Here is a 12,858-nt window from a genome sequence, read left to right as displayed (position 1 = left end):
TCATCACTAAAATTTCTTAATTGTTTCAAGAATTGCCTATTCTTCTGTAACATAATCCATATTCTTGCATCAAAAATTCATTATCTCCTTTTATTTTTTCAGATAGTTAAATATGCTTAATTTTATTCTCATATTTTCTTATCCATTCTATTTCCTTGTATAGGATAATTCCTATTCATCAGTAGCTTATTATCCACAGCACTGTTTACCATTGTTAGGATCACTCTCTGATGTCCATTCTTAGTGGACACTCTCCTCCCACACACCTGTTCGTACAAGAAGGGTTTCTCCCGGGGCTGTTCTGGGAGTGGGGCTGACCGCAAGAGATAATTGCAGCTTCTCCTGCTCTGTGGTGTCCACTCTCTCAAATGTCGCATCTGTTCAGGGTTGTGTTAAGCAGGGACAGGTCCAGTGCAGCCTCAAGCTCACAGTCACTCACGGAAGAGAAAAGCTGCCGTGAATCTGTTTTACACACACATAGGGGAGGTGGCCTGAGTCAGTGAGCGGAGAAACCCCTGTGCTTGTCCACAAACACACATTGGGGAGCACTGCAGTTTCCAGCCTTCACCTGCAGCCCTGTCCCCTGCCTCCCTGTGAGGACCCTGGGGTCCCTCTCTGTGTCCACATGGGTGGAAGCCTCTACTTGATGACCCACTGATGGTCCTGGGAATTGGCAGCTGCTCAGCTTTGTTCTCTGTTCTTTCTTGTGGTTCCATGACTATTTGGGGAACTTTCATTTCTCGGTTCCTGCGTATGACTGTTTCTACACATCTCAGAAATATGGCAAGTAGCACCTCTTGGTATGAGGGGCATGTGAGGGGTCTTGACTGGATGCAACAAACATCCACATAAGTTGAGTCTGACCCCATAATCCTCCCATGTACCAAACCCCTCTTAACCTGCTCTGGAAACTAACAGTGATGGATCCCCTCCCATGAACTGGGAACCACTGAATCCCACAACTACCCTGAGGAGTGGGGTTCAGGACAACAAGACCTAAATAAGGAAACAGGCTTGAAGACAGGATGTTACCACCCTGGGCCACAAGGCATGGATAATAGATGAATATTTAGATAAAAGTTAACTTTTCCTTCACAATCAGAGCTCTAGCTGAAATAAATGTCCCCTACAGCTTACAGGCAGGACCCCAAGGTGGGGAAGACAGCTCCGTCCCAGGAACAAGGGGCACCGAGGAGCCAGGAGAGACACACAGGGATGTTTCCAGGAAGGGGGACGGGGGTGTGGACGGTATCACAGGAAAATAGAGAAGACCATAGAGGTTGTGATAGAAAGAAAGGCCACGCTCTGGAGCCAGGAGAGGGGCTGTGCTCCCTTCCGTATTTGCCTGTTTTCCCCCGTGGGCTCATTGCCGCTGTGATTTCAACCTGGGCTGAGCAGATTTGTCACACGTGTGTCTGCTGACATGAGCTCCAAATAGTGGCAGGAACCCATGTCCACTGTAGCATTTCCGGGGCTTGGGGACCCCGTCCACGGTGAGGACCCCAGGGACGTACTGAGGATGAAGGAGACCCATGGGGGAGGCTCTGGGAGGGAAGGACATGCCTGGTCTCCTCCCCTGGTGGAGCATCTCAGGAAGCCTCGGGGTCCACTTGCTGCACCATCATGGACACCAGAGCCAGGCTAGGTCCTGGGGAGGGGCTGTTCTCCTTCCTGTGGGGCTGCTGACGTGACAACCCCGTGACGGACAGGACCGGCCTCCGCGTGGCCACACCCTGTGTGTCTGCCCGTCCTGTGGGCGCCTTGCTCCCTCCGTGTGCACAGCCAGAACCAGAGAGAGGAGACGCCATGACCCCCACCCTGACGGCCCTGCTCTGTCTCGGTGAGATCTGAGGAGGGGAGGGGACGCCCTCTTCTGGGAGGGACCCGCCCCACAGCCAGGCCCTGGTCTGTCAGAGACCCCAGACTCAGGAGGCTCACGGGAGGAGGGGTTCTGCTCAGGATTCGGGGCAAACCTCTCACAGGAACTCTCTTCCAGGGCTGAGTGTGGGCCCCAGGACCCGAGTGCAGGCAGGTGAGTCTGTCCCCAGGGGTCCCAGTCCCACCTCCTCACTGGGGACAGGGGTCACCCACCAGGCAGAGGGGATGGAGAACAGCAGTTCTGGGCTGACAGAGGGGGACGTCTGGGGGTTTGGGGCAGAGCTGGGACCCGGGGCTGGGGAAGGTCTTGTGTCCCAGCCTCCGTTTCCTTCCAGGGACCCTCCCCAAACCCACCATCTGGGCTGAGCCAGGCTCTGTGATCCGCTGGGGGACCTCTGTGACCATCTGGTGTCAGGGGAGCCTGGAGGCCCAGGAGTACCACCTGCACAAAGAGGGAAACTCGGTGACCTGGGCCAGTCAGAAGCCCCTGGAGCCCGGGGACAAGGCCAAGTTCTCCAACAGATACATGACAGATGTATATGCAGGACGATATCACTGTAACTATCTCAGTCCCACTGGCTGGTCTGAGCACAGTGACCCCCTGGAGCTGGTGGTGACAGGTGCGAGCCCACTCAGGGTCCCAGCCCCAGGCTGTGCCCTCAGGAAGGGGGTCTGCTCTCAGGGTGTCTCCCTCTCACAGCCCAGCCCTGGGGATAATGTGGGGGATCTGAGCCCCATTTAACACCGTCCCCTCCTCCTCTCCTAGGATGGCAGGGCAAACTCAGCCTCATAGCCCTGCCCAGCCCTGTCGTGACCTCAGGAGGGAACGTGACCCTCCAGTGTGGCTCATGGATGGGACTTCACAAGTTTGTCCTGATGAAGGAAGGAGAACACCAGACCTCCTGGACCCTGGACTCCCAGCGAGCCCCCAGTGGGGGGTTCCAGGCCCTGTTCCCTGTGGGCCCTGTGACCCCCAGCCTCAGGTGGACGTTCAGATGCTATGGTTATTACCGCAACAACCCCCAGGTGTGGTTGTACCCCAGTGACCCCCTGGAGCTGCTGGTCTCAGGTGAGGGAGTCTGATTGTTGCCCCATCCCTGTTTTGAGGCACCAGACAGGTTATGGGGACTCTGCTCCCAGGGGAGCCCCAGATGAGAGGGTGGGATGGGGGGACAACAGAGGCTCACAGGTCAGAGTCACAGAGGGTGATGGACAGTGAGACCTGGGGTCAGGACGGGAGAAGGGAGGTTTGGGGAGCATCAGCCCCTGCAATCCATAGCTGGTCTCTCCCAGGTGCATTGGGGAAGCCCTCCCTCCTGACCCAGCAGGGCCCTGTCGTGACCTCTGGACAGAGACTGACCCTCCAGTGTCGCTCTGATATCGGCTACGACAGATTCGCTCTGTCCAAGGAGAGCTCTGTTTCAGGAAAGCCTGACACGGTAGCAAATGTGGGGGTCACGGGGGCTCCATGGAGGAGGGTCCATCCCAGGGGAGACTGGAAAGATCCACAGCCTCCACCGGGCTCCCCTACGCTGCAGTCTCAGCAGAGGTAAGGAGTAGGGGGCTGCATGGGGGTGGGGGAGTGAGGACGACCGTGAGTAGACAGAGGCCTCCCACTCACCTCCTGTCCCCTCCATATCAGACTCTGAGCCGTGGTGTCAGCCCCACAGGACACTCTCCTAGAGAGAAGCCTCCCCGCCTGCAGGCGCCGCTCTGCTGCCCCCTGTGCTCACCTGGGGGCCTCCATGCCCCTCGTGCACACCTGAGACTGAGGAGGGGCCGTGCCCGGCTCACGGGAGTCCCCAGGGACGCTGCACCGTGTGCCCAAGTGCAGCTGGTGTCCACTGGGCATTGTGTGTGGACGCTTGTCCAGTGTCCCTGCGCCTGCTTCTCACACCTTCTAGAGCAGCACCTGCAGACATGGTGACAAAGGGAACTCAGGTGACAGGGATGCAGACTCAGAAACAAGTCATCCTTCTGTGTGCATCGGGTCACATCAGATTCACACATTCCTTGTGGGGAAGAACTTCTGGGCACTACCGAGTCTTAGCACATTTTCAACGAGTCTCATTTATTTACTTATTTCCTGCGTAAAAGTCAGTGATTCATCACTTACGTGAACTTCATAGCCTTTCAACGTTTTTCGTAGAAGTGGTGTCAATTCGCAGCCTGTTCTATGAACTTCGTACCTACTTTAATACCATATATGTCAGTTGTCCGAATAGTAGTTCACTATGCCTGAGAGAGCTATGGGTGTGGGCATATTTTTATGTGCTGTGAACTCACTACACTCTTCTCCTTTCAACTATTTCTCAATACGCTGCTCAAAATTACACATGGAAATTTCACTTTCTCGTTTCCAAAATGCACACCTGTGTTTCTCACTTCAAAGGACGGAGAAAATGGTCACAAGATTCACGTCAGGGAAACGGCTTGATTTATACCCCAAATTTATTTTAAAGCAAGTTCATTAAAAATCTATTTTTATATTGAAAGCACCGCTGACCTATCCATTTCAATCCATTTTCCTGCTTTATTAGAGTTTTATTTAAAATGTGATCTTTTCCTGAAAGATGTACGTCTCCTGAACAACTATGTTTTCTCTTTGATTTTTAGCCACATGAGGCTCTTTACAAAGGCTTCCTGGTTTCAAACATTTGGGTGTTAACCCAACTGCATAACGTTTACTGTTCACTAGTATTTTCTGAATTGTATAAGCTAATATTACTTTGACCATTTGTATGAATCTTTATAATTAGGATTGGTCCATATTTTGCTTTTCCTTTTTTTTTTTTTTTTTACTATTTTCTTTTCATCTGAAAACTAGGTTGAGATGTTAATGATTTCCTAGTTTGTGTGTTCCCTCCATAGTAAATTCCACCGACTCTCTCCTTTCCTGGAGGTTTGGAATCCACACGTAGGGACTTCCTCAGGTCTGGCCTGTGATATAGTGGGGACAGAGGTTGTCTTTTCAGTGCAAATAAAACGATTAACTATCCCTACTTGAAACCTCACCTGATTTCTAGAGTTTGTCCCCAAACAGTGAGATGAGGATGGAGACTCCTCCTGGGCACGTGTCCCTGACCTGCCTCCAATTCCCCAAAGCCTGAGTCCAGACCCTCCTGTCCCCTGCCCACCCCCACACGCCACGGACTCGAGTGCCCTCCTGTTGAGGAACAGACAGACTGTACCTCTCTCTGCGTCTGTCTCTCTCTACACAGGAAGATACAGATATCAGTACTTATACACTTGATTATGTATTTATATTATATCTGCTATTACACAAATAGACATGGTTATAAAAATCCATACATATAATCTATGAGTGTAAAACACATATATGTGTAATCCATGTATACCTATCGGAAGCCATTCATCCTCATGCCCATAATCTTCATCCCATAGCTTTTCACATGTTTGTAACTGGTCTTCCTATCTAGATCCACAGTGCAAGCAAGGAATAATGATGTTCATATGACCCAGTGACTGAACATCTTTAGGAGATACATATTAATGTGTTAGATGTAGATGTGTGTATGCAGATCTATCATCTATCATCTATCTATCTATCTATCTAGCTATCATCTATCATCTCTCTATGTATCTACCAGTGCAGATATTTCTAACTATATGAAGAATGAATTAATGAACATATCCAAGGATGAATACTCTAGGTACAGATTAAAATGCAGACCCTGAAGAATGGGAGCTGGTTGATATGGAGCGAAGGGGACCCTGCCCCAGACATTGGCCCCTCTGTGCTCCTGACACATCCCCTCGTCCACGGACGCTGGGTCCTCAGCTACTGAATGAGTGGGAACTCTCATCTGCAGGGACATGAGCACAGGAGGTTTGTGTCCCAGACTGAACAGAGAACATACAAGGACATTTTGATTTCTGTGTTGGGAACCCATTTTCTCTGCAATCCTGAGCTCCTGGGGCACAGTCAGAATCTACCCAGAATGACTCAGAAGCAAAGTCTAAAATCAAGGAAAACAAGGAGGCTGAAGGAATCCAGTGAGGAGAGCAGAAGAAACCCTGCTAGTGCAGAGAAGGGTTAGTTCAGGAACTGTACAAAAACTACATAGTGACAGGTTGAGGGATATAGAACACAGAGCAGAGGGCAGGCTGGACGGGGGTCTCCAGCTCCTTCCATCTGCTTCCATCTTCCCTGCAGGAACAGCTGACACCCTGAGCCCACCCCAAAACAATTCAGACCCCAGCAGTGGTAAGTAGAAGAATGTCTCAGTGATGGGGCTGGGATGGAGGGGGTGTCCTGTCAGGGGGAGGCGGGTGTCCTGGGTCGACATCCAGCATCCGGGCTCATTTGGGTCCACACTGACCTCTGCACCCTCTCTGTCCTCATTCTTAGCCTCAGATCGCAGGGATTACACGGTGGAGAATCTGATCCGAATGGGCGTGGCTGCCTTGATCCTGGTGGTCCTCGGGATTCTGCTACTAGAGGCTCAGCACAGCCAGACAAGGACCCCAGGTGCAGCCAGGAGCTAAACACAAGGGGGAGCCAACCCACCATTCCCTGTGGCAGACCTTTGGACATCAATCTAATCTGCCCAAGGGGATCTGGAAGAAAGCCTGCAGCTCATGCTGGCTGATCTGCCTGCTGAGAACATCCAGGCGAAACATGGTTTAGATGCCAGGAAATGTCTGGGCTGTTCTCAGTCCAGGACTCGTCCCCCATGAACTGTGGTGCTTTCCCTCCTGCCATTGTTGGACATCCTTGAATGCCCCCCGTCTTTCCTCATCCCTGTGACTTGAGGGTTCGTCCCACACAGCAGGGTTGCGATCATACCTTTCTACAGCAGCAGGTTCTGGTCCAGCTTCGTGGGATACATTTTCCTTTACTTTCCATTTCCTCATTCCCTGATGTGCACCTCCATCCCTTCAGCCCAAAACACAAAATCTGTTTTCATAAGTAAATAAATGGGTGAAAATCAGGTCCACTTTGGAACAGATGAGTCTAAAACCTTTCCCTAAACCCTCTCTGGACTAATAAAGGTCTTCTATCCTCATGCAATGACACCTGGTAGAGTTTTCCAGAAATACCATCCGTTTGAGGGAGCTCAGGGGTGTTTGAAGTGAAGCCTGGTGGTGAGCTGCTACACTGACTCCAAGATATAAGTGTTTTTTTTTTAAATGTTGTGACTCGTGGCATTTGCCCATTTCTTTGGTGTAAACACTCCCGTCATGGCCAACATCAAGGAGCCGCATGAATGCACCGTGTGCCCAGGTGGGAGTCATGGATACAGCACCTTCCAGAAGTGAGTGGGATCCAGCTGCAGGCACACCTCACTGGTGAGCACGACATGCACGTGTGCTTCCTTCTATTTTAAAGGTCCTGGTATTTTCCACCTCAATGTAATGCCACAGTTTCAGAGAAATTGTGATGCCCAAATCCTACTGCATGCACAGGAGAGGCAAGAGAACACAAGGGCAAAATCCAATGTTGGAGAAAATACTGTGCACTTAGACTGCCAGTACATTACTGGTAGGAGTGTAAGTTGCTACAAACAGTTTGAGGAGTAGATCAGAATCCCCTGGTGGAAGGAAGGGACACAGCTCTGGCCCATAACTCCACACCCTAGAGGAAACTGTGCGCATATGCATGGTGACACCTGCAGGAGAATATTGACAAGGCTATTGCTCTGTGTAGACAAAGCCATACAAATAAAATTACAATTAACGAATGTTTGTGTTACGTGTATGTAATGGAATATTTTATGGCCAAAAAAAGCACAAATTAAAATACGAAGCAATCATATAAATCATTTTGGAACTAAACTGAAAAAAAAAACAAGGGAAATTTTGAGAACCAGTTGTGTAGAGTTATTCCATTATATACATAAGTGCAAAAAAGAAGCGTGTATTATTTAAGGAGGCAAAGTTATGTTTAAGCCTATAAATAAAGGAAGGGAAAGAATCCCATGACATCTCTCAGGTGGTAAACAACATGGTGATGTTGAAGGTTTTGTTCAGGATGGAAACCACACTCTGGAGCACTGGTGGTGTTCTCCATGATGCTAGTCTGTCGACTCAGGGTCCACGTGCTGTTCCTGGTAAAGAACACATTTCTCTCTGTAACCTGCACCTATTCTGCAGACACCTGAGTGAGATGGGGCTGAAGTGGGATGGAGCAGCCATAGTCTACACTAGATCCTGAGCAGCATCCAAAGTCACCTTGGATCTGACACAGTGCCTAGTCCCATGATGGCACTGAGGTCCCTCAAAACAGGATCACTATCTACCTGAGGAGACTCACCTGACTCTGATCAGACAATGAGCCACGTCCCAGGTAAGAAGCTGGCTCTCTGAACAGCCACTTCAGTGTCATGGACTGTGTGGTTAGGAATTAAAAACTGGTTTGAATGAGTCAGGACCTGTCATTCCTGGTAATCTGAACCAGGTTGGAGATCATCGGTGTGGACCTGGGGCCACTACAGAGACTGGGAATGGCCATCTCTGACTGTGGTTGTCTTCGACGATCTGGGATCATGACAGCAGGAACTCTTACTCCACCATCCTGCTATCTGTCTGTCTGTATGTCTGCTGTTTGAATTCTCACATTCTCCAGCTTTTCAGAAGATGTACTTTCATCTTCCCTTTTTCTTCCTATTTCATAAATTAAACAAATATCGCATGTCTTACTCTTTTGCTTCCATATTTTTGTCCATGTTCCTTAAAAGGAAAACTGGGGTCTTCACTCAGCAGCTCTTGTCTGAAAACACTAACAGAAAGCATAATTTGCAAATAGCCTAAGATCTAAATAGCAGAGCAGATCCACACATGTCCACCATAGTGTCCCCAGAGAGTGTGTTCTCACACCCATGCCTGTTCTGCTTTGGAAAATCCTCCGTGGATCTCCAATTCTTTCTCACGAGATGGTCCTTGCTGCTGAGTCAGGCATTCAAGGCTCTTCATGGTGAGCCTGGCTAACCTGTCCAGACTTATTTCCATCTGAATCTTGCCCCTGCTCTGATCATCAGTTCATTATTCCCAAAATTTGGGCATAAGATAGTAAGGACATGTTGCTCATGCATCAGGGGTGAGCTGATGCCGGGGAATCCTGCTGAAGTACCTCAGTCTCATTCAGATGTCTGCTTCGAGAGCTTCCAGAAAGCATGCACTGTCTTTGATTGACAATCTGGGGGTGACTAGGCTCTGCATCGTGGATCTCTAACCACTCCAACGTCTATTTCTGGAATACTGTCAACGAGATGGAGAAGCACAAAACAGGGAGAACACGCATGATGCATCTTGTTGCCAACATGCAGTTGTGGACATGCCCCTTCCAGTTTACTTGACTTATCAGATCATGTCACGAGGTGGACTTCAGAGTGGGAACTTGGGCTCCACCACATGGACAGGCACTGAAAATACTCACTTCCAAAGGATGCAGTACAGGAAGGAAAATGTTAAGTCTACAGTGGGGAGATGCAGGAAAGCTTGAACAACCACATGAATATCAGATGAGGTGTATTTCACAGCAAACAATAGTATCACAGAAAAAGAAGGACGGTGCCTGATAAAGGGGTTTCCTCTGTAAGAAAACATAACAATTCTCAATGTGCAACCACCAAAAAGCACGGCTTCAAAATGCAAAAGACAAAAAATGGCTTGAACAGGCAGGGGATTAGAGGGCTGACTCAAAGGGTAGCACATGTGAGTCTTGATCTTGGGATCTTGAGTTCAAGCCCCATGTTGGGTGAGGAGCCTACTTGAATAAAAAATATACGTGTGTGTGTGTGTGTGTATTTTTTTAATTTCTTGAACGGAGAAGAAATGGGGAACTCCACAACCAGGGGGAGACCTCAACACTCTTGATTATACTTACACTTTATATGCGAATTCTGGTGCCACCATTCCTGAATGGGAGATGATCTGCAGACTCTTCCTCTCCTGGTCCACTTTCCACTTACACTGTTGGTGGGAATGCAGTTGGTACAGTCACTTTAAAAAACAGTGTGGAGGTTCCTCAAAAAATTAAAAATAGAGATACCCTAGGACCCAGCAATTGCACTCCTGGGTATTTACCCCAAAGATACAGATCTAGTGAAAAGAAGGGGCACATGCACCCCAATGTTCATAGCAACAATGTCCACAATAGCCAAACTGTGGAAAGAGCTGAGATGCCCTTCAACAGACGAATGGATAAAGATGTGGTTCATATATACAATGGAATATTACTCAGCCATCAGAAAGGATGAATACCTAAGTTTTGCATCAACATGGTTGGGATTGGACGAGATTATGCTAAGTGAAATAAGTCAATCAGAGAAAGTCAATTATCATATGGTTTCACTTATTTGTGGAACATAAGGAATAGCATGGAGGACATTGGGAGAAGGAAGGAAAAATGAGGGGGGGAAATCGGAGGGGGAGACCAACCATGAGAGACTAGGGACTCCTAGAAACAAACTGAGGGTTTTAGAGGGGAGGGGGCGGGGGAATGGGTTAGCCCAATGGTGGGTATTGAGGAGGGCACGTGTTGTGTTTATTTTAATTATTGACTTACTTAATTTTACTTAGAGTCTCCTTTCCATGTACGATAGCAGCTAGTATGACCTTCATAGAACTTTCTGACTACAACAGTCCTTTGCTTAAATATTCCATAAACACTGGAAGAGGTGGTCATTTCCTCTGATGTGAAGACACCAAAGCAAAGCTACAGGAAACATGAAGAATCAGGGAAAATGACGCTACCAAAGGAAAAATCACATCTGCATTAGCCGACCATGAAAACAATGGAGATGGGTGAACTGCCTGACAATTCAAAATAATTTTCTCAAAGAACCTCGGTGAACTCACCTTCCACCAGGGGCCAGGAATACAAATGACAAAGGACAGTCTCTTCGATAAATGGTGTTGGGAAAACGAAACGTCCACATGAAGAAGATTGAGATTGGACCCTCACCTCACACCAGATCACAAAAATCAACCCACATGGATTGAAGACAGAAACGTAAGACCTGAAACCATAAAACTACTGAAAGAAAACATACGGAAAAAGCCTGTTGACATCAATGTGGGCAATGATTTTGGGGATATGACCCCAAAAACATGGGCAACAAAGGCAAAAATAGACAAGTGGGATTGTCAAACTGAACACCTTCTGCTCAGCCAAGGAATCATCAACAGGGTGAAAAGGCAACTTACAGAACGGGAGAAAATCCTTGCAAACCACCCATCTGATAAGGGATAGTTTTTAAATCTATAAGGACCTCACACAACTCGATGCAAAAATACTGATCATACTAAGAATAACCCACATGAAAATGGGCAGAAGACCCGAAAAGGTGTTTCTCAGAAGAAGACATCCAGAGGGCTGATATGTATATGAAATGGTGCTCAGCATCACTCAGCTTCAGGGAAATGCAAATCAAAAACCTCAGTGAGGGCGCCTGGGTGGCTCAGTCGTTGAGCGTCTGTCTTCAGCTCAGGTCATGATCCCAGGGTCCTGGGATCGAGCTCCGCATCAGGCTCCCTGTTCGCCAGGAAGCCTGCTTCTCCCTCTCCCGCTCCCCCTTCTTGTGTTCCCTCTCTCGCTATCTCTCTCTCTGTTGAAAAATAAATTTTAAAAAATCTTAAAAAAAAAAAAAACCTCAGTGAGACACCAGCTCCCACCTGTTAGAAGAGCTCTTATCCAAACAACAAGGTGTAACAAGCCTTGGCAACAGTGTGGAGAAAATGAACCCTTTGTGCACGACTGCTGGGGATGTAAATTGGTGCAGCCACTGTGGAAGATCAGAATGGAGTTCCCTCAAACGATTGAAAAGAAAGCAACCCTGGGATCCATAGGATCCAGCAATCCCACTCCTGAGTCTATGTCCACAGTAAATGAAATCAGGATCTCAAAGAGACATCTGCACCCCCGCGTTCATTGCAACAGCCAAGATATGAAAACAACCTGTCTGTCTGTCTACAGATGAATGCATAAAGAAAATACGGTATTTATGTGAAAGGAGCACTACTCCACCTTGAAAAAGGAAATCCTGTCATTTGCGACAACCTGGGTGAACCCGGAGGACATTATGGGAAGTGACTTACGCAAGACACAGAAGGGCAAGTACGGGGCAATCTCACCAATGTGTAAAATCCCCAATAGCAAACTCCTAGACACCCAGTAGAATAGTAGTTTCAGGGGCCGGGCAAAGGGGGGCATGGGGAGATGTTGGTCAAGGGGTATCAAGTCTCAGTCATGCAGACGAGTAAGTTCTGGAGATCTAATGCACAGCAATGTGACTGGAGCTAACTGGAGCCTTTTGTATGCTGCAAATTTGCTTAGAGGGTAGGTCTTCAGTGTTCCTACCGCACACAAACATGCACACGCACATACACACACAAATGCTCACTGCATGAGGTGCTGGATACATTAATTAGCTTGAATGTGGTGATCACTCCACAGCTATACATTTATCAAAACATCAAGTTATGTACCTGAAATATATACAATTTCTATTTGTCATTTATACCTCCATAAGGTGGAAACAATATTGTTTCATTTAATTACACCAAGCACTTTGGAAGTCATGTCATTTTTCATTTTAGATCATTGCACACGTATTTAATGTGTGCGTTTACGTTTTTCTGAACAGGCGCTCATTGCCATCTCCCTTGAGGTGGGACAAGATCCTGGTCACAGGTCACCTGGACCGTGACCGCTCCTCTCTGTGTGTGTATGTGCACACGTGTGTGCCTACGTACATGTGTGTGCACGTGTGTGCGGGGATGCCTGTGGGCACAGCCGTGTCTGTCTCTGGTATTTTCCAATGCTTACATTTTTTGCCATTTGTCCTTCATGCTGCACCTCACCTTCTCCATCCTGGGTTCCTGTTCACACCTGGGTTCCTATTCTTCTTTTTTTTTTTTTTAAGATTTTATTTATTTATATGAGAGAGAGAGGGGGGCAGGAGCTGAGAGAGAGGGACAAACAGACTCCGGGCTAGGCACAGAGCCTGATGTCAG

General features: G+C 48.2%; 1 protein-coding gene across 3 annotated transcripts; it reads left to right on the top strand.

Annotated features, from left to right (window-relative positions):
* The first annotated feature begins 1,589 nt into the window (after positions 1-1,589).
* On the top strand, positions 1,590-7,583 carry LILRA5 (leukocyte immunoglobulin like receptor A5). Of its 3 annotated transcripts, XM_036092046.2 has the most exons (7): positions 1,592-1,840; positions 1,997-2,032; positions 2,214-2,498; positions 2,645-2,947; positions 3,172-3,427; positions 6,056-6,106; positions 6,251-6,300. In XM_036092046.2, exons 1-6 carry the CDS (start codon positions 1,807-1,809, stop codon positions 6,063-6,065), a joined length of 924 nt encoding a protein of 307 aa, XP_035947939.2. In that variant the 5' UTR covers positions 1,592-1,806; the 3' UTR covers positions 6,066-6,106; positions 6,251-6,300. The 3 variants fall into 3 exon arrangements, with proteins under 3 accessions (XP_077919274.1, XP_035947939.2, XP_035947940.1); XM_078063148.1 differs by lacking the exons at positions 6,056-6,106; positions 6,251-6,300 and adding an exon at positions 5,490-5,720 and having other exon boundaries at positions 1,590-1,840; XM_036092047.2 differs by lacking the exon at positions 3,172-3,427 and having other exon boundaries at positions 1,609-1,840; positions 6,251-7,583.
* The last annotated feature ends 5,275 nt before the right edge of the window (positions 7,584-12,858 follow it).

Source organism: Halichoerus grypus, chromosome 15 (assembly GCF_964656455.1).
Source record: "Halichoerus grypus chromosome 15, mHalGry1.hap1.1, whole genome shotgun sequence".
Taxonomy (NCBI): Eukaryota; Metazoa; Chordata; class Mammalia; order Carnivora; family Phocidae; genus Halichoerus; species Halichoerus grypus.
Note: the sequence above shows the minus strand (reverse complement) of the source record. Positions and strands in the feature narration are given on the sequence as shown.